Source organism: Pelecanus crispus, chromosome 3, assembly GCF_030463565.1.
Source record: "Pelecanus crispus isolate bPelCri1 chromosome 3, bPelCri1.pri, whole genome shotgun sequence".
NCBI lineage: Eukaryota > Metazoa > Chordata > Aves > Pelecaniformes > Pelecanidae > Pelecanus > Pelecanus crispus.
Window position 1 is genome coordinate 4,689,815 of NC_134645.1, and position 25,463 is coordinate 4,715,277.

At 36.2% G+C, this 25,463-nt stretch overlaps 1 protein-coding gene across 1 annotated transcript in view; it reads right to left on the minus strand.

The window, feature by feature from the left end:
- The window catches only part of USP34 (ubiquitin specific peptidase 34), a 121,976-nt gene that overhangs the window by 34,765 nt on the left and 61,748 nt on the right, over nt 1–25,463 (minus strand). The window contains exons 32-49 of the mRNA XM_075706775.1: nt 25,023–25,145; nt 24,813–24,896; nt 24,406–24,492; nt 22,490–22,690; nt 21,067–21,149; nt 19,787–19,827; nt 18,691–18,815; nt 17,454–17,606; nt 16,078–16,182; nt 14,912–14,967; nt 14,691–14,811; nt 11,151–11,334; nt 5,932–6,095; nt 4,796–4,861; nt 1,660–1,806; nt 1,515–1,571; nt 1,342–1,419; nt 507–601 (exon numbers count right to left, since the gene is read on the minus strand). Coding sequence (XP_075562890.1) covers nt 507–601; nt 1,342–1,419; nt 1,515–1,571; nt 1,660–1,806; nt 4,796–4,861; nt 5,932–6,095; nt 11,151–11,334; nt 14,691–14,811; nt 14,912–14,967; nt 16,078–16,182; nt 17,454–17,606; nt 18,691–18,815; nt 19,787–19,827; nt 21,067–21,149; nt 22,490–22,690; nt 24,406–24,492; nt 24,813–24,896; nt 25,023–25,145 — 1,970 coding nt within the window. The remainder of the gene's footprint in view (nt 1–506; nt 602–1,341; nt 1,420–1,514; nt 1,572–1,659; nt 1,807–4,795; nt 4,862–5,931; nt 6,096–11,150; nt 11,335–14,690; nt 14,812–14,911; nt 14,968–16,077; nt 16,183–17,453; nt 17,607–18,690; nt 18,816–19,786; nt 19,828–21,066; nt 21,150–22,489; nt 22,691–24,405; nt 24,493–24,812; nt 24,897–25,022; nt 25,146–25,463) is intronic.

A 25,463-nucleotide genomic window follows, 5' to 3' on the forward strand; every position in this document is an offset into this window, starting at 1 on the left:
CAATAGAAAGACAATATAAAATTTTTATTTAGCTTTCTCTTTATTAGCAGACTTTTTAAAATATGGAAACATTTTTAAAACTACCGATTTTAATTAAGGAATTTGGGATTATGTATGAAACCTAAGCAATTATCCTGTGTAATGAATCACACAAGTACTGAACAATCTCTGAAAGAATTTCAATCTTCTAAAAACAGGAGAAGTAACAGATTTCAAAAGGTACTAATTTCTACAAATTTATTTTCATTTACATTAAAAAAAGGTCACAACCATTTTACTGTCTAGGTGATCTTTTGCTAAGATACCTTATATTCTTTGTTTTGGAAATTTGATTTCTTAGTTATGTGCTCATTTGCACAGGGACCACATCCTCATAGGCCCACACAGTAGCAAACTGAGCGAAACTACAGTCTTGTTTCATCTAAAGGATTACTCTTATTCCAATAGTAATTTCAGTAATTTATTGAAAAGAAAGATTAGGAATGTTTATTTCTTCTTAATCATACCTTTTTTCAGCCCGCACTTTCTTCCCACAATGAGAACATGTATACATGTTGTCACCTTCCAAGGTGTCTTTAATAGTTACTTCATCAAGAGATTCCTACATAAAACAAACAAACAAAAAAAAAGGAGCTTACGTTTATCTTGGATATTTATATCTTGTGCTTGCATGGCCTGCTTTACAAACCCCTCTCTTTCAATCCTACAGTAAGTTTAATTAACATTTCTGTAAGTTATGGAAGTAAAGGTGGTCAAAGGCACCAAGAAGTTTGCAAAAAGAGCATGCACCTGAACTAAGAGAAGAGTCTAACAGCAAAACCAGTTCCTAACCCAAACACAAAATTAAGAAACCAATTCAGAAAAATGGCACTCAATATTCCAAGCTGTCCCAAAGAATTCAAGTGCTTCAAATTCAAATTCCAAGTGTGGGGATTAATAGTTGTTTAAAAAACTCAAAACCCTAAAATTGTTTTGGTATAAGTTTTGAATTACCTGAATAAGCAACAGTACATGTATATATAAAATCTTTTGACATCTACAATTGCCTCCTATAAAACATTGCCATGGCATTTTTAAAACACAGACGGGAGTAAGTGATTACTGACTACAACACAGCCTTTAGTCAATTCCAAATGGCACCAGCTGATAGCATGTTACATTGGAAAGATGAAACAATTCCACCAAATTGCCAAGTAGTATCAACCTAGAAATCACCAAAACTAGAGTGCAGATACAGAAAGCGTCAACATATTCAATAGCGTATGGTGCAGTCTCTTAAACTTGGCTGCACCCATTTATAATTCTGATCTATGGCGCACATCTCAGCCTGGCATTACTTACATAAATATTCTTCATATCTGCCACCTGGCATCTTACTGTATAGAACTCTTCAGCAGTCTGACTTACATGCTCACAGTCCTAAATCACAGCAACGAAAGAGAAAAGTAATGAAGTAACTGTTTTGAGAAGTTAAAAAAAAAACATCTTGAAAAGGCTAGGGAAAGAATACTTACCAAAGAAACAACATTGTTTGTGATAACACCTCCAAACAAACTTTTCACTGTATTTTTCTGTGAATGAATTAATAAATTCTGTCAAGGAAATTTGAGCAAATCCGTAAGTTTTCCAACTCCCTTTTGCTCCCTCTTAATCACTCACCAGTTCTGGAGACATTTCTTCTATTTTTGTTATTAGGTCAGTGAAGAATTCAGTCATATCTTTCTGCTCCCCAGTGTTCAGTGGCTGCTTATCCATGGTATAGGTTTTACAGAAAGGCCTTGGATTGTATGCCTTACATTCACTTTCCTTTCGGTAAAAAAATCAAGCAAAACAAATCAGCACAAATCCTTGTATTTTTAAGTTACACAGATACACCAAACATACATATACCCATGTCTGTTTAAAAAAGGACATACTTTTACACACAGTATCTCCATATGCCTATAAGGCAATAAAGTTGTGCAAGTGCTTAAATGCTTCTGATGAAATATAAAGCTGTTTTTAACTAACCAATTATTCATTATTAAAATATCATTCGTAAAATATTATTAAATAATATTTAACAAATAATAAAATGAATCATTAAAATAGAAGAACTTGGCTGAAGATCTGACACATCCAGTTTCTGCATACCTGTTCAGATACAAAATACAATATGAGGAACATCAGCCTGTACTTATGTATTTCTGGACATTACTGACTTAAATCTTGACAAGTACTTAATTCTCATTCAGACTTCTCTATGGTATAAAACTATACCATCTAGTTCTCCATTGCATATGTTCAGTCAGAGGAAAGAATTTGCAGTATAAAGCAATTCTTTAGAATACATCCCCCATTCCACTGCCTTGCGCACTGGGAATGCAGAACTTATTTACAGCAGAAGGAGCTTTGTTCTTGTAAACAATGATACATACTGTTTTCTTTTAAGGATGTGTGGCAAGACAGTGCTTCCTGCAAATATTACCTTTTTTTGGAATAAAGTCTTCCTCCAAGATTTTAATAATTGCAAATCTTCATGCGATTTTATATTATTTTATGCTTACCTAAATACCTAGACTTTTTTTTCTATGATTCATGGCAGGCTCTACTTGCCTAAATTCCTTTCCTCTATTTGTCTTCAAAGTGATTATGAATTTCTTTCACAAAAGTCCGTGCCAACAACAGAAACACTCAGCTCTCCTCAGTTTTCTTTTGTCATTATTTCAGAAATGTTTCACTATTTTAACAACAGTAAACACCTGTGAACTGCCTCAATTTTGTTTGGTTCTGCAATTTCAAAATTTCTAGTTCCTTTTTAATGCCCTATTTCAACAGATTAACCTTTAAAATACTGGAGCAAGGAAAATGCAATGAACAAAAAGAATAAATTTTATTTTATCACTGGGGAAACTGGGGCAAACAAATAGTTTCATGATTAAATGAAGAATCAAGCTCAGAACCCTTTACATCGAGGTCCATGTGAAAGAAGATGAATGACAGTGGTGTTGGACAGACACTCATGGCAGAGTGTTTGTTAGAAAGAAAAAAAAAATTTATTGGGATCCTGGCATGGTGCTCACGTATGGAATCAAAACATCCTAATGGGACATGGGACAGGCAGTCGGTGTTTGGTGGTGATGGAAGTCTGCGGCTAGGGTCCTCGCAGAAGTAACTTCAGTTAGACTTGGAGAGACTCCTCAAATCACCATTTTGCTAAATCTGTATAATCCAGCTGGTAACAGTGCTATGTGACTGTCCTGGTTTCGGCTGGGATAGAGTTAATTTTCTTCCTAGCAGCAGGCACAGTGCTGTGTTTTGGATTTAGTAGGAGAAGAATGTTGATAACACGCTGATGGTTTAGTTGTTGCTCAGCACTGCTTATGCCAGTCAAGGACTTTTCAGCTTCCCAGGCTCTGCCAGGTGCACAAGAAGCTGGGAGGAGGCACAGCCAGAATAGTTGATCCAAACTGCCCAAAGGGCTACTCCATACCATATGGCGTCATGGGCAGTACAGAAACTGGGGGGGTTGGCCGGGGAGCAGCGATCGCTGCTCCGGAACTGGCTGGGTATCGGTTGGCGGGTGGAGAGCAATTGCATTGGGCATCACTTCCTTTGGGTATTATTATTATTATTATTTTGTTACTATTACAATTACTATTTTACTTTATTTCAATTATTAAACTGTTCTTATCTCAGCCCAGGAGTGGGTTTTTTCACTCTTACTCCTCCAATTCTCTCCCCCATCCCATCGGGGTAGGGCGAGTGAGCGAGCGGCTGCGTGGTGCTTGGTTGCTGGCTGGGGCTAAACCACAACAGTGCCCTCCCCAGCATCTGTGTAATTCATTATTATTGATTCACCTCAACTACATACAAAGTATCTTAGATATCTTAAATCCATACAAAAGACTGCCCTATGCAGTCATTTCTGCAGGAACAGTTTCTAGCGACCATTTGCAAAAGTCGGTCTGGACGCTGGACTAGACGCAGCAGAGGCAACAGCAGAACTGTCCCACATTCCTACCCGGAGGGTTCCTGTAACCATCAGTCCAATACTTCATTGGGAAGGTACAGTCAATTACCCAGTTTCAAACTGGTCCACTGTCTCAAGCCACTGCATTATTGCATCCAAGGAGCTGCCTGGCCAGGGAGCTCCTGGACCACTCAGAGATGGAGCAATGTAAGCGCACAGGGTGTCCGTACAGGGCACAGCCCTGGTACCCAGCTGCACCACGACTGTAACTAAACAGCAGACTTGATTTTCGTACTTGTCAGTCAGTCATAACTTGAAGTCCCATAGCGATTGTAAACATCCTGTGTTCACCTGAGCCTTGATATGCTGGGGGTAAAACATTTAAATACATGAAGGACTCTCAAACTGTGGCACCTGAGCCTGACATTCCCATCACTTCACAAACATTTTTTAAGAACACAGTGGACAATCGCTAACGTCTGAGAGCTGGTGCGTGCTCATTATACTTGGTGCCCGATATTAAACCCTATCTTAGGTTAGGATTTACACTGCCTCTTCATGAAAACTATTATGCCAATGTTTGCTTAACTGATTTGCTGAATAACAGCTTTAAAGTGGGTAAAAACTATTTCAGTTAAGACACTCATTTACAAAACTTAGGCACAATGGATTTACGCTGCCAAGAATTTACATAAAAAATAGTAACTACATTTTTCGCTGCCAAGAATTTACATAAAGAATAGTAATTACTTCTTGCCTTGGTGGTTTTTGGTTTGTTTCTTTTTTTTTTTTTTTTTTTTTGGAAAATAGGATACTTTATAAAATATCCTCTTTTGCACCTACCATTAAGTATGTAAACATCTTCTGGAGTTCTAGTAGAGTGGTCTTGTGTTTCATATCTTCTGAATACTAAAAGCAATTAATAAAAGATGACTTTATCTTTTTGCTTATAACTTTCCAAAAACAGCCCTTAAAAAGATAAAACAATCATCTTTTTAAATAAAAACCCAACCACTTTATTACAGACAATTGTGTACAAGATGACTGTGTACAAGAACACGCAATACGCTATTTTACACTTACATATAAAGCACTACCTACTCATTTTTTGGCATGTCAACATTAAAGCTAAGTCAAAAAATCCCTCTACTTTCTAAAAATTTACTGCAGCTAGGAGCTTTTGGGAAGGTATTACAAAAAACTGTAGTAATTTTGGAATATTTTTTTTTCAATTCATAGGTGGTATGGGAGTTCTGATCAACGCTCTATGTAATGCAGTTCACGTGCAGACCAGAAGCTTCTCTCTTTTGTATTATTTTTTATTTGTATTTATAAATGGCTAATTCTAGATGAAGTTAAGTGACAACTACCGATAACTTAATGATAACAAAAAATGATGAGGTCATTGCCAATTAGGGTGTTTCACATAGTATATATGCCCTGCTAATGTCAGGGACCAAAATGAAGCTTTCACTTTTACAATAAATAGCTAGAAGTAATAATATTATATTTCTGAAAGTTAATTAACATATAATAATTTACAGGACTTGCTGTACTTCTGGTAGCATAAGATACATGCTCTGGGACTTCATAAACATTCAAGAAGAATGACATTTATTCTAACAAAATGACAACTTAGGAGTTAGGAAACAACAGACAATTCACATCAAACCGAACTTGAATAAATCTAGTGATAGCAACAGAAATGCAAGTTTGAGAACATGTATTATTACAATGCCACCTTAAGAACCTACCACATTACAAATAAGTTTTTAAAAAAAAAAAACCAAACTCTCTTCACTTTAGACATCAGCAAAAGAATCCAACTGAACAAAAAGCAAACTAAAGTCCTGAAGAAATATTCTTTATCAAGAAATAAGTCTTAAAAGTAAGTCTATACTTTTATCAGCATTTGTACTGATTCTAAATTTAAATGTCTACAAAAATCTACACAAGGAACGCAAGACCCCAAAGCGTACCTTTGCAGTAAAGATTGCTTGTCTGGCCTCTGGTATCATGTACAGTTGCTGAATAGTGGACGCCAAGTAACACGTTGCTCCAAGATTAGTTAGACCCACAAACCTACATTCAGCGCGAACATCATCATGTGGCCAATAATCCCACTTGTAAGGTGCATGGGAAGCTGTAAAAACCAAGAATCACACATGCAGAAAAGAAATCAATTCAAAGCACAACTTAATAAGACATAAATACAATTAAAAACTTTATGCTTACATTAGTAAAACACATCCTGTTTATGCTTTCTACATTTACAGACACGAGCCAGACTGTACCCGCTCTTTAAGAAAATGCACTATAGGTACCTCAGGAAAATCACTCGATAGAGCAGCGAGCCTTTCTAGACGCCACACTACTTTGGGCTGCAAGTGATTTGTTGTGCTTTCCAAAGCGTTGTTCATGGCAAGCATCATCTCTTACACTTGTTCTAGTGGTAGTATTACACCTAGTAAGGGGTTTCCAGGCTCTGCCTTTAAACTGAAGCTCGGTAAAACCACATCAGGCATCATCAAGAGCATACATAAGTTCTAAATGTTGGCTGCAATGCATTTTTTTATACCTACAATACAAGCCAACCACAGCGCTCTCACAACACTTGCACTGCCTAAACCACTGAGAATGTACTTATAACTGATAACATACAACATTTACAAGCTCCCCAAAGTACACCAGTCACTCCCCCAGCACAAAAATTACTCTCAATTTCTACTACCCATTCCCACGCACCCCTATGTCACACCAAAAGAAAGCAAAGCAGTCTCTGCACCCAGAGACTCAAGTTTGTTCACGTAACAAAACGCAGATTTGTTATCAGAGATAACCACACATGAAGCGAGACCTTTCTTTTCAGAAGAGAAGTTGGATTCAGAATGACATCTACTGTAACGGATGCCAGACTAGCAAAAGATTTTTTTTGACCAGTACAAAAGATGGATAGATGCTTATCAGAGATAAAACACAAAAGTGCAGTGAAATGAAGTGCTTGGCTATACACAACCTTGAATAAACTTGGGAACAGTTTTTATAGGAAGAGAAAGAATGGTTTTTATTGTGCTCCAAAGCTATATATACCAAAGGAATCTGCAATCTACAAGAAAAATAGGGGTAAGCAAGAAGTGAATTGCCTAGAGAATCAGACTGAAAAGACATTTTCTTTTCCTCTAAGTTTTCTATTCCTCTGTATTTCATACCAGATGTAGCAATCTGTTTCTTACACAGCATGGCACTAGACAAGCTAGGCAAGTCTGACAGACTCTTCTTAATAAGCCTTGTTCTGATATGGCTGCCAGGAAATCAGAAGAATGAGAAAGTTCTCCTCATCTGCCAGTCAAGAAGATGGTAACCAGACTAGACAAGCCATTTGTAAGTGATTAGTACTGCTTCCAGACACTGACAGGCTTCTCTTTCTAGCATCCCACGCAAGAGAATGAAATGGGGAATTAATCATTTGAGTTGCAGAGGCAAAGATGACACAAGCACTAAATTACAGAGGATCTAATCCAGTGTCCAAAGAAATTCACTGCAGCCTATCTTCCTTGGCATGCAAGAAGTTTGACACAAAAACTTGCAATGCATCTAGCTTTGCTGTTCATCCCCAAGGATATCACTCTCCAAAAAGGCAGAGTGTCTTACAAATAATTCAGCACCTCTATTGGAGTATATGTTCAGGTATGTAGAAAAAAAGTAAAAAAGTAGCCTGGATTTATTTTACAATCCACAACAGCTACGTGGGTTCTAGATTTAAACTTTAAATCCTTAATTATTTTGTCAAAGATTAAAGGCTCATTAAGGATTCTTCTCAATTCATACTACCAGCTATAAATTCAGGAAACTATTTGGCACCCTCTGAACAGATCTTCACATCTTCAGAGACCAGACCCACAAGACGTTCTGTTGCACAACAAATAATTGTTGTAATCTTCATTTTGGCATTGGCATCAAAACAACTATTAGCCCTGCAGCTTCAAGTAGGGAAAGAAAAGAGTTTTAATTCTCCTGTTCCGACGAATCTCAGTAGCGTGACCTCATGTTACCTGATTACATTGGGCTGATCAGCCAGTTGAAACAAAGCTCTCCCCCATGTTCAACCTCCTAAAGAAAGTAATTAGCATGGCAGAAGAACGCAAAATTCCCTCCCTTAACTGAAATCCTTAAATTGCAACATCTTAATTCACCCCTTCTGATGTGAGGACTCAGCATCTATCACTCTGCTTATAGCTCATCAGGTTGTAATTACACAGAAATCAGACGACTGCTTTATACTTCATGAGAACAGTCAGGAGTATCTTCCTCCTACTTCAATCTGACACAGGGCTTTCAGAAATTTGACAAGGAATTTCTCAGGAAGATCCTGTTTTCTCTGCCCTGGGATTTTTAAGCAACTGTCTTCATTTTCGTAATAAAAGCTTTCCTTCTTCCATAGGTATCTTAACTAGAAAGGTAAATTTGAGCCTCATTTACGTCTCTCTCCTTTATTCTTCACTGTCATGACAGAAATCAGCCTTTTCTCAGGAAGAGATAGGGAAACTTGTAACCAAACTTGCAGTATTCACATTCTATTCTAAGCAAAATAAAACTTAATTTCTTCCTCTTCAAATGACCATGCATTTCTCTATACTCCACCATGCATTTCTCTATATTCCACCATGCATTTCTCTATATTCTACCTTCTGATCATGCTTCTGCTCCAAACATAACATCAGACGCTATCTTAAACTTCCCAGAAAGCAGAGCAGCTGGGCTCGTTTCCCTCCTTTGAACTCAATGTTTTTATTAGTCTTGGTCTTTAAAGAAAGCAAAACTCCAAATCGCTGCAAGAATTTGTGTGAACAACAGAGGGTATCTAAATCCCCTCTTCAGTAAGATCAGAGTCTGCATTAATTGTTAGCCCTCCCTGTTGAGAAAAGCGAGGAGAAGTCAGCTGACATCAGCTACTCGGCAGTTCATTTCCTACGGTATCATTCCTTGAAAATGCGTGAAGGCATCCCTATGTCTTCAGTTAAAAACACTGTATCTGTGAAGTAGAAAAAAATCACGCAAATCATTCTCTTCTTCCATCCATCAACGAAGGGAGCTACATTAGTGGAAACTTCAAAGAAAAATGCTGCTGCAGTTAAAACTTTACTACAACTACTTTACATTATTCATACTAGTAGAAGCCTGAAGAACAGTATACAGTTGTATTTTAATATGACTGCCTGGATAGAGTCTTAGTAACATCATTTTTAATTAGAACCCTACTTTTTTTTTTTTTTTGTCCCAAGGAAAACATACTAGATATCCTTTAATAAGATGTTTTGTTTTGAAAGTTTTACTTTATTTTGCTGCATTAAATTAAAGCCATCTCTTAAGAGCATCCTGGCTTCAATCAGTTAGGAGTGTGAGAAAAAAAGGTAGAATAGCAGAGACAGCAATTGGTGAGACTAGAGGACAACAACTGTACGAGCAGCAAGACTGAAAATTTCTCCAATGAACCACAGAACTAAAACACTAAAACCAAATACAGGACGGAAATTTGTAATATTTTCCTTAATGTTTCTCCTAGGAAGAAAGGCGAGACTAAGATTTTTAAAGAGTAATAAGATTACAGAGATAAGCGAAGGGGAAAAATCCAGTTTTAAGAATCTTTGGATGACATAAATGGAATAATAAGACTTTAAACAAATGAGGTATCAGAAGTCCTGTGTCAGTTGCACATCAGAAAGAGACAATGGCATTCTGTCAGTTGTAATAAAATTAACATTCATGAAACCCAAGATACACTGAATATGGAGCAGGAGCACAGACCAGATAGCTCTGGAGAAATCAGGAAGGAACAAACAACCAGAGAAGAAAGGAACAACTGTGGTAAGTGTACGGGAAAACTTCAGCACCTAGAAATTACTGGAATTTGGAGTGAGAAAAATACTAACTGTAAAAAATGAATGATTGTGCCTGGAGAGATACAGATAACCTCAGCAGCAGCAGATGTACTCACAGCAAACAGAAATATCTGATATGTTCATAAAACATATTCTTCATGATATTTCCCCTGAACATAGGAGACATTGGAGGCTTTTCAGAAGGCCCCAGGCATATGAGTACAGAACACAAAACATTATTACGATGGGTTTTCTCTTTCACTTCCTGAATTGTAAGGCACTAAATCAATTCCATAGATTATAATAAATTACAGATCCTCAGGTTACAGGAATTTAAATTGGGCATGTGAAAGGAAATCCATCAAGCTAAAAATGCATAATGAGAATTTGCAAATCAAAAATAAAATATTAACTAACTTTAATTTTTGGTAATTTACATATTATACATAGGAATTGAGTTTCCAAAATACAGGAAGCATGAAAGCCAAGAGGCAAAACAAAATTGTATTACCACTCTATGCAGACATCTGGGTACAGACTGAAGTCAACTATAAAGATACTTGAGACTTTGAAAACATGGCAGTGCTGTTAATAGCCAGTACATCTACAGTACCTCAGTGGGGTTTATATACTTTGGTTTACGTAAAAATATACCGTGTTTCTTTATGTTAGAAAGGGAAAACAGAAATTAAAAGCCAGCACAAGCCAATGAAACACGTGAAATCCACTCTAACAATGTTATCTATGTGTTGGTGTCATTTAACAGGACCACACACTTTAAATAACCCATACTTAAGAACAGATGATCTGGAAATTATACGTGGAATTAAATCCACTCATTTGCTAGGTGAGCAAAAGATGCCTACATCTGCTCTGTGACACTACTGTAAAGTGATGGTGGATAAGTAGTAGAGCTACAAAGTGGAATTTCAAGAGCAGTGCTAGTGGCAACAATGCATTACTTCCACTTTTGGAACGCGGGACTATTCAGTTTAAGTCTAAAAATATTCTGCATCACATTCGCGTCTCCCTGTTTCTACCTATGCATTCTTAACAGGTCATTAAATACAGACACTTCTGATGTATTTCAGGAGGAAATGGAAACTCCATGATTGCAGTACTGCTCACAGTGGTGGCTAGCTATCCCCATCATAAACACGCGGTCTTAGAATGGCAGTCCGCATTACAAGGACACTCCTACTTTCTTTATGGAACTTCATAAATCTGAACATTCAAAACAAACCCAAAATGAACAGAAAATGCAAATGGGCTAGTTTTCCACAAAATACTCAAAGCTATATATGAATAAAGGTTCTTACACTGCATATGTTGTGCCATAACCCAGTTGTGGAGCAGCCTGTAGTTTTCCACGGACCCCTTTACCATTTCTACCAACAAGTCATAAGCAGCAGCCCTTGAAGAATGTGACTTGCATTTTGGCTGTTGTCTGTCTTTCAAACTTGGCAGCAAGAACAGGAGATTGAAGATGTCTCTCAGGAACTCCTGTAAAACAGTTCAATCAGCACATTTAGCAGTTTGAACACATTCTTAAAAGACAACAGTCACGTATTAACAATCTTCTAGAAACTTCTATAGACTTTCTAGACCGCTATCATTTACAGAACTTTCTGACTTGTATACAAGTTCTGAATTACAAATTTCAACAACTTACTTTATACTGCATAAAGTGCACTGTAACCATAGTATGACCTAAAGAGAAACATGTCCACTGAAAAAGAATGACAAATTATGCTTGATTCATGACTGATAATTTAATTTGACAAAACCACACACATGTATTTATAGTAACTTTAAGACTAGTTTCTCCTAGTGAAAGACAGAGCATAACCTTAATCGCTCTACTTATTTGAGTATTATGAATCACTAATTAATCTTAAAACACACACTAAATTATGTACCATGTGTACTGTACGTGTATTTTTGTATTGTTTCATGCTTGGAATATTAATTGAACTATAAAAGGCAATAAAGCATAGCTGTACCAAGTCAGATTGCCTTTGGATGATAAATAGTCCCAGATTAATACACTAAAAAAATGAGATGGACCTGTCTAAACTTCAGTACCTTCTTTCTATGCAGCCCATTTAATTCAATAAAATCAAACCAAAAGTAAAAATATTAAAAGGATAACAAAACAACAACAAATCTCTATAGGTCTGTCAGAACAGATGGTCATACTCTTCCACAACTACACCACCTTCAAAGAAGTGCAGAATGGTGAAAAGGCTTTCCTCCACCTTTCAGCTACTATGTGAACACTACTAATTAGTCAGTTAAATGGTATAATGAGAGACCATGAAAGAAGAAATTGAGCAGAATTTATAAAGCAGTATTTCAACAAATTTCCTCAAACAACCAGCAATTCACGTGCATACTTTATGTCTAGGGCTGATGACATGATCCACAGCCTACACCTCGCTGCTTCTGTAAAATGTCTGCAATCTTAACAAACTGTATTTAATAATTAAATCATACTCGTAGTGTATCATTTTAGTTGTCTACATAATGAGACAATAAATCCTCTGCCTCTGCAGAATTTTGACTGCTTTTTCCCCCCCAAAGATATCTTCTTGAATTTTTTTTAGGGACAGAATTCTTCCCCCATTTGTAGAGCACAGGCTACCAATCCAGCTATTATACTTCATTCTATAATTTCTACACTGTAATTAAAAAAATGTTCTTCCTGAATTTCCCCATTCGGGTATATTCAGTTAAGAAGCCTTTTAATGTTAAAAGGCAGGCTCTGCTGTAAAATCTAACTAAATTCCAAGTGTTTAAAAAAATGGCCTTCTGCAGAGCACACCGCAAAATCACCATAAAAAGCCCTGTTCCGGTGCGCAGGGAAATTCCTACAGTCTTAATATAAAATCTTATAACCAGGGTCTTATGTTTATAGGTGAAAAATATGGAGAAGTCTTCTCCTGGTCAATACAGGTAAACAAAGTTCTTCCAGATTTCTCCACACTTTGGGGAAAGAAACTGCGTAAGATTAAATATAAATGGATACCTGGTTTCTTGGTAGTTAGCCTGTATCAGGAGTGCTTGTGGGGCAGCAGTCTGATTCCTTTTCCTTCCTAACCGCACGTGTCAGGTGTAGATACTACAGCTGATCAGCAGACCAGCTGCATCTACTAAGTGGAGTTGTAGATTGTGCTTTGAGCTGGAACCTAGTGCTGTGCTGCAGTCTTTTTCAAACGCACCAGCCACCTTAAGGTGTCCCAGACTAGAAAAGCAGTAGCTTCAGAGATCTGGATCTATCTTTTTCTGATTAACATTCTCAATCTTGTATTTGTGCTGACTGAATTCCGACATGTTGGAGCAGGGAGGACAAAGAACGCTACAGATGAGAGGCTAAATACAAAACCCCAATCTTCTTAAAAATGTATCTCTTTACCATCAAAGTGGCCTTAAGATATACCTTTCTAGTGAAGATGTGCTAGCCAGTATATATTAAAAATTTATTTTTGTCCACTCAGTGTAGAATAAGGTAGGCAGTGATTATCTATAAAAGACATCAAAGAAGGCTGATTGAGTATCTATTGCTGTCATAAAATGTGACCTTTGAAGTTTGACAATATTTGCCAAACAATAATTTTGTTTACTTAGTAAGAGAAGGAATCTGCAGGGAAGAAAAGGCACAGCAGAGCATCAGAATCCTCTGGGCAAGCCTAAACTATCTTCAGTATTTGCCCGTGTATTTTCCTGGATATTTTTTCACCAGCCTTTGCTCAGAGGGAAGCATGTGGTTTCACAATCCTGTTCGACTACATTGAACACAACACAAAACTCTTCACTAATGCACTTTATAATGTGCAGTTAATAAGTGTTCTTAATTGTACACAGAATTAAAAAAATTAATACTGGATCACGACTTAGTCTCAGAAAATATACTAAGTCCCTGTCTCTCAGCAAAGCCAAATTCTTTTTGAGAAGTTTGTTGTGGATACTGCTCTGTTCACATTCATCCATTTTTCAAATGAAATTGCTGGCCTCCCTGTGATATACTACATACCTACAACGTACTTTAGGATTCTGTATAGTATCACTCCTCTCTACTTAAGCTTCCCTTTTGTTATCTTCTTATACTTTAAAATTACCTTTGGGGCCATTTGATGATAACAGACAGAGTAAACAGACAGGATATATACAACATAATTAGATACTGGATATCACCAGGATAATTCACTACTTTCCTGGTGAAACCTCACCGAAGGCCCAATCATAAGCTCAGTACAGTCTATAGAAAAAAACATCAGTTTAAATCAGCTTTTACACCAGGCAAAAACATCAGTTTAAGTCAGCTTTTACACCACAAATTTTTATTTTTTATTTTAGACAACGTGGTCCCAAAACACAAAGTAGAAATTTTTTAGCAACTTCCCCTGCCTAGCCACTCTCCCATCTTACAAGCACAGGTGGAATGTAATATTCTTGTAACAGGTGTCTGCCACTGTGTAGATGTAGAGCTTAAAAGCTACTTTTAGATCACAACTGACCCAGGATATGGTCAAAAAGCAGCTGTTGTTAACCAGTTAATGCTGATCGATACTAAAAACATTCAAAGATAATAAATGAAACCAAATAAAATTTCTAGTATGTAAGAACTCTATCCTGAAATCAAATATAGTTAGAAAGGGAAGGGAGTGTATGTGCTACTTTTTAATAAAGGAATGATATGTGTGTTTTTATCCATCATCCTAAGGCTAGAAATCTGACACACTCTCATATACTGAGCCCTGCAATCAAAATGATGGAAAAAAGATGAAATGAAGAAAGTATAGTAAGAAGAGATGACACTATTTTCATCTCTTCACAGTCTTTAAGTGTCCTTTTCTTACCTGGCCTTCACGAGAAAATTTAAAGGGTGGTTTGTGCTTAATAACACTTGTTGCAAGACGAAGTAGTCCTGTAAGTCCGTCATCTTCTATATTACCATCTTGATGGTCAAGGATTTCTCTGCTATATATACACATATATACAAACCAAATGTTAAAACTCTGTCCCACTAACAATAAATATAATGCAACTTACAAATGAAATTACTGTTAACAAACTTTACCTCCGAATGCAGTCAGCAAGATGTCTCGCTAGTGCATCTAAATCAAGCAGTGTTGTCTGATTAAAAATAAAAAGAGGGAATATAAATGGAAAATAATTATGTACTTCATGAATTACAACTTATATGCCTAGTCTGAAACTGTGGTTATGCTTTTGGATGAAGTTTTGTTATTGCACGCAGAAAAACAGGGACAATTAAAACTCATCTTTCAAACATGCTTGCAACAGCATTTTAATACATGTTTATAAATGTGATGAAACTGTTTATTAAAATCAATGCTCTACAGTTCAAATGAAGTAACATTTATTCTTTCAGTTCCAGATCCCACAAATACACTATCTCTACCCTACTGAAAAAAACAGAATAGTACTATTTTAAAGTTTGTCATCAGAAGGCTGAACAGCCCCATTAGCATTTCTTGCTTGAGCAACGTGCAGAAGAAGTAGGCAGAACTGTAGCCTAGCTAAGAGATTCAATTAATAAAACGGGAATGGAAGGAAACAGAGCAGAGGAATGGGGCGGGGTGGGGCAGGGGAGCAAAATTTTTGCCTCTACCACGAACACCCGGAGTCAGGAGAGGACAAGACTCTTCCATTTTGGAGAAACTAGGATTAAAGCTTTACCTTCCTCTCTTCCCACACTCCTGCCACAACACTGAGAATGAACTACAGAGATTTATGTAGGGCCACCAGCCAGCACAAGCAGTTGCAGTTTGCCCAAAAGGTAACTTTAACCCTTCAGAGACGTTTTGAAAGTTGTGAATGAGTTTTCTAACCTGTGCTAAGTGGCTGTTAACTGAATTTTTTTCCTCTTTCAGCTCTAGTCAAATACTTGATTAGACCGCATTGAAATTATTAACAGTGAACCTCCCAGGTAATTACCGTATTCCCAACATCTGTTATCTTCACCTAAGTTCACCCTCTTTGTGTATTATACCCACTCCCCCTTCTTGACTCTACAGGTTCAGTATCTGAAGCTTCCTTTGGCCAAGAGCTACTAAATACACATCAGAGAGTAGGGAAAGCTAGGAGATGGGAAAGATCTACGAGCTGTTCACAGCAGTTCACCATATCTTAAGTAAAAATGTCTCATACTGCAGTAAAAGTGGTCTGAAAACCCAAATTTAAAAAAACCAAACATTCATACAAATGCAAAGCAAAACCTACCTGACTTGCATCTTTGACATGTATGTTATCTATCAGTTTGCACAGCAGCCAAAAATACTCCTTACAACCTGGTCGCAGCACTGTTTCTTCTTCATAATCCTCTATCTGTGAAAAGAAATTGCTTTTGTTCTGAAGTACATCAAACAAAATAACCGTGTATTAAAAAAACAGTAAACACAGTAACTGTTACAAGAATATTACTTTCTTCAAGCCTCTATTTAAGATAAGCCAAGTACAAGAACAATGTATTTTACAACAGCAACAGTGCGTGTTCCATTTTTCTTCTGCAGTATTTAATAGTTTTCTTGAAAGATTGTCAGGATAATCTGCCAAACCCTTAAAAAAAAATTAGGATAGTATTGACTCCATCTTACCCACTGCAAATTGCAAAAATGTTCAGTATTAGACTAGACAAAACATAAGAAACTTCGGCTGAATCCAACATTAGTTAGCACAAATCTAATTTTAAACTCTTCTGAAAATGAGTCAAATAATGGAAAATCTCCTGTAGATTGTTTTAAGGTCACTTTTTTTAAAACATCAACAGAATTTTTAATGAAAGCAGACTTTAACTGAATGAGCCACTCTCACCTAAAATCAAATGCCACACAGGGTCACAAGAGTAATTGCCTGACAGACCCAAACTCCAGGTTCATTCTTCACTGCCATACAAGTCCATACAAGAGCTCTCCTTCAGATCTAGCTACATCAGCTGAAGTCAGCACAGCCTCCCCTGAGATGCACTGCTAGGTGCATATCCCTAATTGACTTCAATCCCTAATTGACTTTAGGCAAAATCATCCAGGTTAGTTCAAACCATCTCTCTTAACCTGCATACATTAACAGTGAGAACTCCTCCTGAAGTAGCTTTGACAGCATCCACAGAATCTCTTCTATTTAGTAGGGCTGTGAGGACAGTAATACTCCAACAGAAAAACAGCAGCAACTGACTGGGGAACAGTAACATTCGCCAACAAGGGTACCTATGTACACGTAAAACAACATACTGATTTTTTTGTGGACTTGCCTACATTTAAAAGGGAAATCGAGACATATATTGACAACACAACTGTTACTCCCTACCAGTGTGCTATGTGGACACTAAAATTCCAGAAAAAGAGCGCTTCCTAAATGCTATTCTGCACTCCTCCAAGCACAGGCAAGCTCTAAATTACTGTAGTGTTACAGCTTTAACTACTCTTGTGAAGTTTCTGGAAGCATCTAAACCAGAAGACTTAATATCTCAGTGTATCAGAAACATAATGATAATATGCCAGACATAATGATAATATGTGCTATCATTTTTTCTTTTTATATTAACAAAAGTAAATTTAAATAGATCTTTGATACAGTCTTGTAATTTCTTAAATTCTTACCCGGATTGGTTTCAGAGCTTGAGCATCAGGGAGAAATTTTAATAACGTTGATGCAGCCAGCAGCAGAAAGGATCGATTAATTGAGTCTCCCCCATCCAGCCCAGAGAGAGATAGCTTGTATAAACCATTGCAAGACTCATGGCGAACGGCAGTCTTTATGAAAAATAAAATAATCAAATTATTACACATATTACTTAGAGGATTTTTTTCCTTTTGTTGACTTTTTTTCCTATGAACACTATTAAGTTCCTCTCTTAATACCTATCAGGTTATCAAGGTAGAATATGTGTTTCTAAAAACACATACTACAAATAACATGTGTTTAAATTACCTACAGAAAAACGCAAAAGATACTTTTCCAACAAAAAAGGTGATTTGTCTGTGCCCTTGTCTCCTGAGTTACGTATTTTGTACAGTAAAGATTACAGCCAGTTACTAGAATAGAAAATATCACATCTGGGCAAATTAGGGAAATCTATGTGATGCTGGAACCTACACTTACTTATTCCTAACTATATGGTTAATTTGTTTAATTTCACTAGAAGACTTCTTTCTTTTGCACTTTGCTTAAGAAAAATATACACAGACTATGTCTAATCCAGCCTTGGAAGTCTGCACTCTTTTTTTTTCCCCCCCCAGAGTTTTTAAGTGGAGTCAGCATGTAAGCTTTTTCTGTGGTTAAGTAATAAAGCAACAGATAGTAACTATCATATCATGTCCATACTGCACCTTTAAGCAATCACTAGGAAACACAAAAATTTTCTACTATGCATATCTTTATCCAGTTTTCAAGTTTTTCTTACATCAGAAAAAATTACTTAGAGCTAAGCAAAGATTCAGTAATGATGAATATTTTTATATCAACTCTCATTCACCTCATTTTGTGACAAAAAGTATAGCTGAAAAAATAATATAATGGAAGAATTATATTTAATCCACGTTAGAGGGCATCACCCAGAAATTTCAACGTTACAATGGAAAAAAAAGATCTTCAAACAGAAGCCAAGAACAAAACCAAGAGTTTATAAACTGGTTTGCAATCAACCACAAATGTGCCATCTTACACAGTATTTTAACTACAAATAATTATTTCTAAAACAGGATCGCAAGTAACCGAGTCAGATCTTGCCTACTTTTAGCAGGAAACAACATGTTTTGAATTTAATAGAAGCTTGAAGTTACCCTTGTTCCATATTATGCACTAATTAGTAATGCACTAACTTCTGCTTTAACATACCTCTGGAATAAGAAGGGTAAGTTTCTTTAGCCAGTCTTGCAAATGATCACTGTCTGCCAGACTGGATTTCACCAAGGAACAGCAGTGAGCCCAACTCACCAAGAGCCACATTGAATAATGAGTGACTGAAAGGAAATAAGGTAGGAGTAAATCACGCTGTAACTAACAGAAGAGGCTTTTCAGGTTGAAGAGTTGCATAGGTCTAGCACATAGGACATTTATTTCAGTCATACTAATGTACAAGACTAAATCCTTACTGGCACATAAGATACTACCTAAACTCAGAATTTTACCAATATGCTTACTAAATACTGACCATTGTACTACCGATGACAATTAAATTAGATTACTCTCAGTACTACCAATCTGGGGCACAATCCTTTCCTGCATCTCTCCTCCTTACGCAGTGAGCTGGTACTTTGCTAATGGGTTGCATCATGTTTTAACACGAACATTTCCCTGGACTAACTAGTATATCTGTTCCTTTCTTCTTAACAGCTAGAAGTAAGACTTTAGTAGGTGATACATAGCATTTACTGAGAATTCAAGTTCATAGACATCAACATCCGCAGGGGAGAACAAAGTGGAAAAACTGAAGGCAACGATAAGCCTAGGAGGACATACCTATATTTATGCATGCCTGTGCTGTAGTTTTGACAATTGCTTTGATACGGACTTAATCTGACACAGGTCATTTAGACCTTTTGTAAGAAACCTCCACAAGAGGGATAGATGGGGGAGCTCCAAGGAATTCTGGGCCCAGAATGACTTCTGTAAACCAGAGTAAAGATGACTATTGGCGACTCTATATGCTGCTCTTCGGAAGATAAGAATACAGATGGTTCTCCTACCAAAAACAGCTCTTCTGGAGATGAAGGCATAGCTACAGTACAAAATTTCAATTCATATAAAACAATTTCCAGAGAAGGAAAGCCTCTCCGTGTATTCCCGCCTAGATTGTAACAGGCCTAACACTACCAAGGAGCACAGTTTTATAGCATGCTAATAGTGGAATAAAACAAACACGTCATTTGTTATCTTCAATATGTTTTCATTACTATTAGTTCACAACATATAGCTATTTTGCAGCACTAACCTTCATGTCTCGATCTGTGATCAGACTGAGCTTTCAACACCCTGAACAGGAAGAAGATAAAGCCATTTGAACTTTATCACAGAATGTAACAGATTATCACTTAGAAATACAAGTACACACAAGTAACAACACAGTTACTCTTAAGTACCCACTAAGAAAACTAAAATTTTAATCTTAAAAGGATTCATTTCTTGCAGTATCAAAATTAGCAACAATAATAAAATTATGAAAATCTTCAAGTCACCCCCTTAAAGCTTTACTGACTACAAGATAAAAGGTCAAGAAAAAATACCCATGACCCCTTTATTTTATCCAAAAAAGAGAAGATGTAAAATGGAACTAAGAACTGATCCATACAGAAGAAAGCTAGTATTCTTCATAAAGAACCACACTTTGAACAAACATCTGCAAACTTTGGACAAATTTTAAATGCTTGTATTTATTTACTTACATTTTTACAGATTGCAATAAAAGGTTATGAAACCAAAAACATACTGTATATATTTAAAATTATTCCTGCAACTCAGGTAGAGGCTAAAGTTAGGCACACTTGTAGACTCGACTGGAAGTGCTCTGAATGTCCTTAACAATCTTTTAAAAATATGATAACACACATTATCCATTACTTGGAATCAAGTAATTCTACAACACCAAATGTAGCAAAAAACCCCTGACCTCCCCACCATCAGTCCGACTCTGTCATGAAGCAGTCTTACACAGATTTGCTTTTCTCAGGACAAAAGGCAAAAAGGACAAAAATCGCTAATAGCCCGTTTCTGAAGGTAAAATTTTGCCTTCAGTACATGCACACTCACTAAAACAATAAGGGCAATTTCAGCAGTAATAAGCTAATGTTATTAGGATGGGAAAAGTAAGTCAAAACCAGCAGATGGCTAAGCAGCTTAAAAGTGAATTTATTTTAATTTCTCCTTTACACTGCCTTGAAATTGAGAATGCTAATTGCTACAGACAGAACAAAGAAATACTTCTGGCATGAGAATTTATGAGAGCATACCATATGTATTTTGTTGCTCCATGTCTTATACCCTGACTGTTGAGAGCTCTCGCCACTCTCCTCGCTCCCACGCCTCCTATAAGGGTAGGATAACTACCACAAGAGGTGACTAAGAAAAGCAAGTCTAACGCCTATAGACTCATATTTCTGATATTGGTGTTAATGGGGGGACTACAACTGAGAGAGCTATTTACTTTACTTAAAAGCAGCCATGAAAATGTGCACACTTGATTAGCTTTATTACAAAAATAAAAAGATATTGTACCTAGGTGCCAAGTTGTCATATGTATAAGCAACTGACATAAGTCGCTGAATCAAACTGGTTCCCTGGACAAGTACAAGAAACACCTTTAAAAATTGAAGTCAAAAGAAAAAAAACAGTTAATATAACAACAAGCTTTTAGATCTGGTTTTAAATTATACACACTGTGTGAATCTAAAACAAACCCACCTGTGTAGAGGGAGGAAGAGCAAAAGACAAATCATAGCATCTCCATAGTTAAAACTTACATTGTTTTTTATTAAAGCAGCTCTGAAGTCCTGTGTTTCATTAAGTCTAGATGCTAAAATTCCATTCTATTTCTCTAAGACAATTTAACTGAACAGAAAAATCAACCATTTACTCAATCCTTTTAGTAAAAACACAGTATTTTTAAAAGCATAGACTATTCACTTCCTTTTAAAAATCTAAGGCTTCAGGAGACAGGGTTGAGGATGAGGTTGGATATGTAAATCTTGCTCATCTCTGTGATCAACGCATTTTATATGTGTTGACTGTACATTCACTTAAATTGTTCATCTTTAGAGAACCTCTGACAGGCTACACAGAATTTTCAAATCAAAGTCTGAAGAAAGTCTTCTCAAATACTTAGGTAACAAATCCACTGCAATCAAAAATATTCATCAATGACAATTAAAAATTTAAGACCAGTTATAGAAACTGGTAGCAACAGTTACACACAGACAACATTGAAAAATTTAATACATTTTGATAATGTCCCCGTATCATAGTAGCTTTGGCAATTTAGGGATCTGTTCTGTCAAAAATACCCAATGCTTATAGAACAGTTAAGGCTTTTCCATGTATAACAATGACAAATGGGAAGTTTGGCTCCAGCTCACAGTTCAGATCTACACTTTCTGGCAATCACAGCTGGTCCTGTGCCCAAGAGCAATCGATTTACAGTATCTCTGATGCGAAAATACTACGTTTGCTTGGTCTACATTAGGAAATTAGCATGCAGGAATCCGGTAGGAAGGTTTACAGGTTTAGGTAAGTCCACCATACACTCAACTCAGATATCCTTAGTAGAGTAAGTTATTTTAGTGCTTACTACAGGAATCTAAAATTGATTTAGTGAGGATGGGGACAGCCCATGTAACAGGTTACCATAAAAAAAGGAGCAATTAATTTGGAAACCAAAATCCAAGAAATAGGGATAAAGCACTGGAATTCTGAATTCCCAATTCAGGTGCTCACCAATCACCCAAAACCCCTTCTGGTTCTAGCTTTTAAAACTGCCAGGTTTAAAGCAATTAAAATACTTTTTAGAGGAGGGTAACATGTAGGATATAGATTCACATTAGTAACTTTTCCATTACATTATTTTATTACCAAAATAAAGGCTTCAAACAACAAAGGAGTCCTTTTTCTAGTTTACAAAATGGACACAGTGTTTCTCTCTTACCTCTGTTAACCGAGGTATATGAAGGCCCTTCACATGGTCACTTGCAGTCTTCCTTGATTTGCCTGGCCATGTTCTTTTTCTGTGACTCTCCGCTACACCAGACCAGGCAAAGACATCATGGTAAGCTAAATCCAGATCTGAAGGGTCAACTGCAAACTGGCATATCAGCTTCAGCAAGCAAGCAAGACAGTCTAGCTGCCACTGTGAATAAGAAAATGAAATTTTATTTTTTCAGGGATTTATTTTACAAATAATTCTATACCTACTATGGCATTTGAAAGGAAAAGCAGAACCTCGCCAGAATAGAGACTAAAGAGGAAGGGTATTAAAAAATGTTACTACTTGCAACAAAAAACATTTTCATGATCTAGTCCTATTAACAGGTGCATTCAAAATAGTCTATTATTCAGTGCATAAAATAACACAGAGGAAATAGCACAGGAGTTAAGAGCCTTTCCTGCATTGTATTCAACGATAGCACTGGGTATAAAGTATGGTATACAGCAGCGTTTTCAAGTTGAATATATTTAACCATGCAGAGACAATAGATAGTAGTTTAAAAATACCATTTTGTATTGTAACGTCTCTTGTTAGATGGAAACCACGGATCCATTTAGTAACTCTCGATTTTCATGGCTCTCAGCCATGTAGCTGTGGCCAAACATAGCACCTGCTCAGCTTCACCAGCAGAAGGTGCATTACGAGAGTAAAATTAACAAAAATAGAGCACCATGTCACAGCAACACATGAAGTAGGTCAGCTCTCTAGTATCTGTACAGGCACGAGGCAGAACTCTGTACTAAGGCACTGAGCTGCAGAATCTGTTACTGTTTTCGCAGTGTTGCGCATACTTTCTGGACAGACCAGTAAAAGCGATCATACAAACTTTTGTCTATATACTGAACAGAGAGAAGGACAACTTGTTTCTAATACTGAAATCATTTTAGAATAAATACATCAAAATCAGTTAAAAACTATCAAACTTTTAATAAAAAGTGTACCTGCCTTCTTTTTAACATTTCAGTAACTGTCATCAGTTTTATACATACATGTGTATGCTTGTTCATTTACCTCTTACGTACATATGACTTAGAGCTTGGGATATTTCAAAATTTTTTTAAATCAAATGCCATAGAATTGAAAATAAAAGAGAAAAATTAACTCTAATAAAAGAAGTTTTCATTATGATGTGAATTCAGCTCAAACTAATAATAGAGTAATGATGAAAATGATATTATGTAAGAACAACTAAGAATAATGTTCATTCTTGAAAAATGTCTTTATTAACACCATAGCCACAATGCTACCATGTTTGTCTCAATGTCAACAAGGGAAAATGACATTTCTTGGCCTCCTCAGCGGGGCAGATAATTAACATTCTGCTTTTAGAAGAGACTGTAATAAAAGTTTCCAAATAACAACTTTCTCTAAAGCAAGCAGAAAAAAGGCAAGAATAAAGTACGCCCTTCTTGTTTGGCAAATTGTGACTTTTTTTTAAAAAAAGCGTGATATGCAATAGTATTATCAATGCAGTTGCAATCATTCCTAAAGACAGAACCCAGTTTTTTTCTCCAAGATGTTCCCCTGATCTACAATTTCACGTTCTACAAACGAGGATTTTTTAAGACTAGACAAAAAATTAAACCAAAAATACATACAAAAATACAAAGGGCGGTTTTAAAATATAAAAAAGCAGAAGCATGAAGATTTTTTTTTTTTTAAAGAAAATAAATTCTTCCAGGAATATAAAATGTTTAAGAAAAAGATGCTATTGCATAGACTCTGGCAGTTTCAATTATAGAATTCATTTATTTCACTTACTACAGAAAAGTAACTATAATAAAGGCTGAAAGTAACAAAGTCTTTAGAAATGACAGCTATGTTATTCTGGAGAAAAAGGGTGAATAAACACCTACCACAGTCCATGACTCCTGTTCTTTAGGCTCTAAGATTCCAGAATTGAAAATTTCTAGTAACTGTTGGAGACCTCCAGCAGCAACAAACTGTAAGTATATTATGGAACCAACGTGAGAAAAAGCAAATACAGACATATCACTAAGTTCAGTGAGATACCAATCTAAGCTTTATGAATAAAAAATCTGATAAACTATTCAGCTGGATATTTTATGAAAAACAAAAGAAATAGTTGTACACAGCTACGAGAAATTTACGGGCCTGATAACACAGAAAAACTTTTAAAATGTTATACCTAAATTTGAGATCAAAAACTCTTAAGATAGATAATGTTTTAAATGGGTTTTCATTTTGTATCTTTTTTGAAAAACTATACTAGGTATCACAGAATATTGTAGAAAAATCAAACCTTGCAGCTCCACGTGTTTTTACTATTTTCTATTTGATCTTCACTCGAATCATCTGAGTCTGGGTAAAGATCGCTATAACTTCCCTAAAGACAGACAAGAACAATTCATTGTACAAACAGGTAAAGAATTAAAATACTATAAAATCACTCATCAGTATATACTTTGGTTCAGAGAGAAAAACATATATTCTGTGCAAGAAACTCTATTACCGTAGATTCACGTCTTATTCTCCTGTTGGGCTTTCCCAAAGCTTCAATAATTTCCAGGGCGTACAAAAGTTTATGGGCACTTTTTATTCGCAGAAGATCCTTCCAGCTAAAGCCATCATTACCCTTAAAAGATGAAAAAGACAGAAAACAATTAACGCAATTATATGCAATGCTGATCTATCTAAAAAAATGCAAGGAGAGGATTTTTAAAGTGACATGGACAAATTATTTAGTTTTTATTTTCATCTATTATTTGAAATTAAGCAATTTCAAGCATATTTCTATACAAAATTAACAATTTGAATAATGTGAATTCAGCAATGAAATTTGAGTAAACCTCCAACGTTATTATTAGCTAAGGTACACACAATTTTAAAGTAGAGGAAGCCAAGTGTTATGCTCTAAATTATAACTTCCACCAAAATTTTGATGCATGTGTCC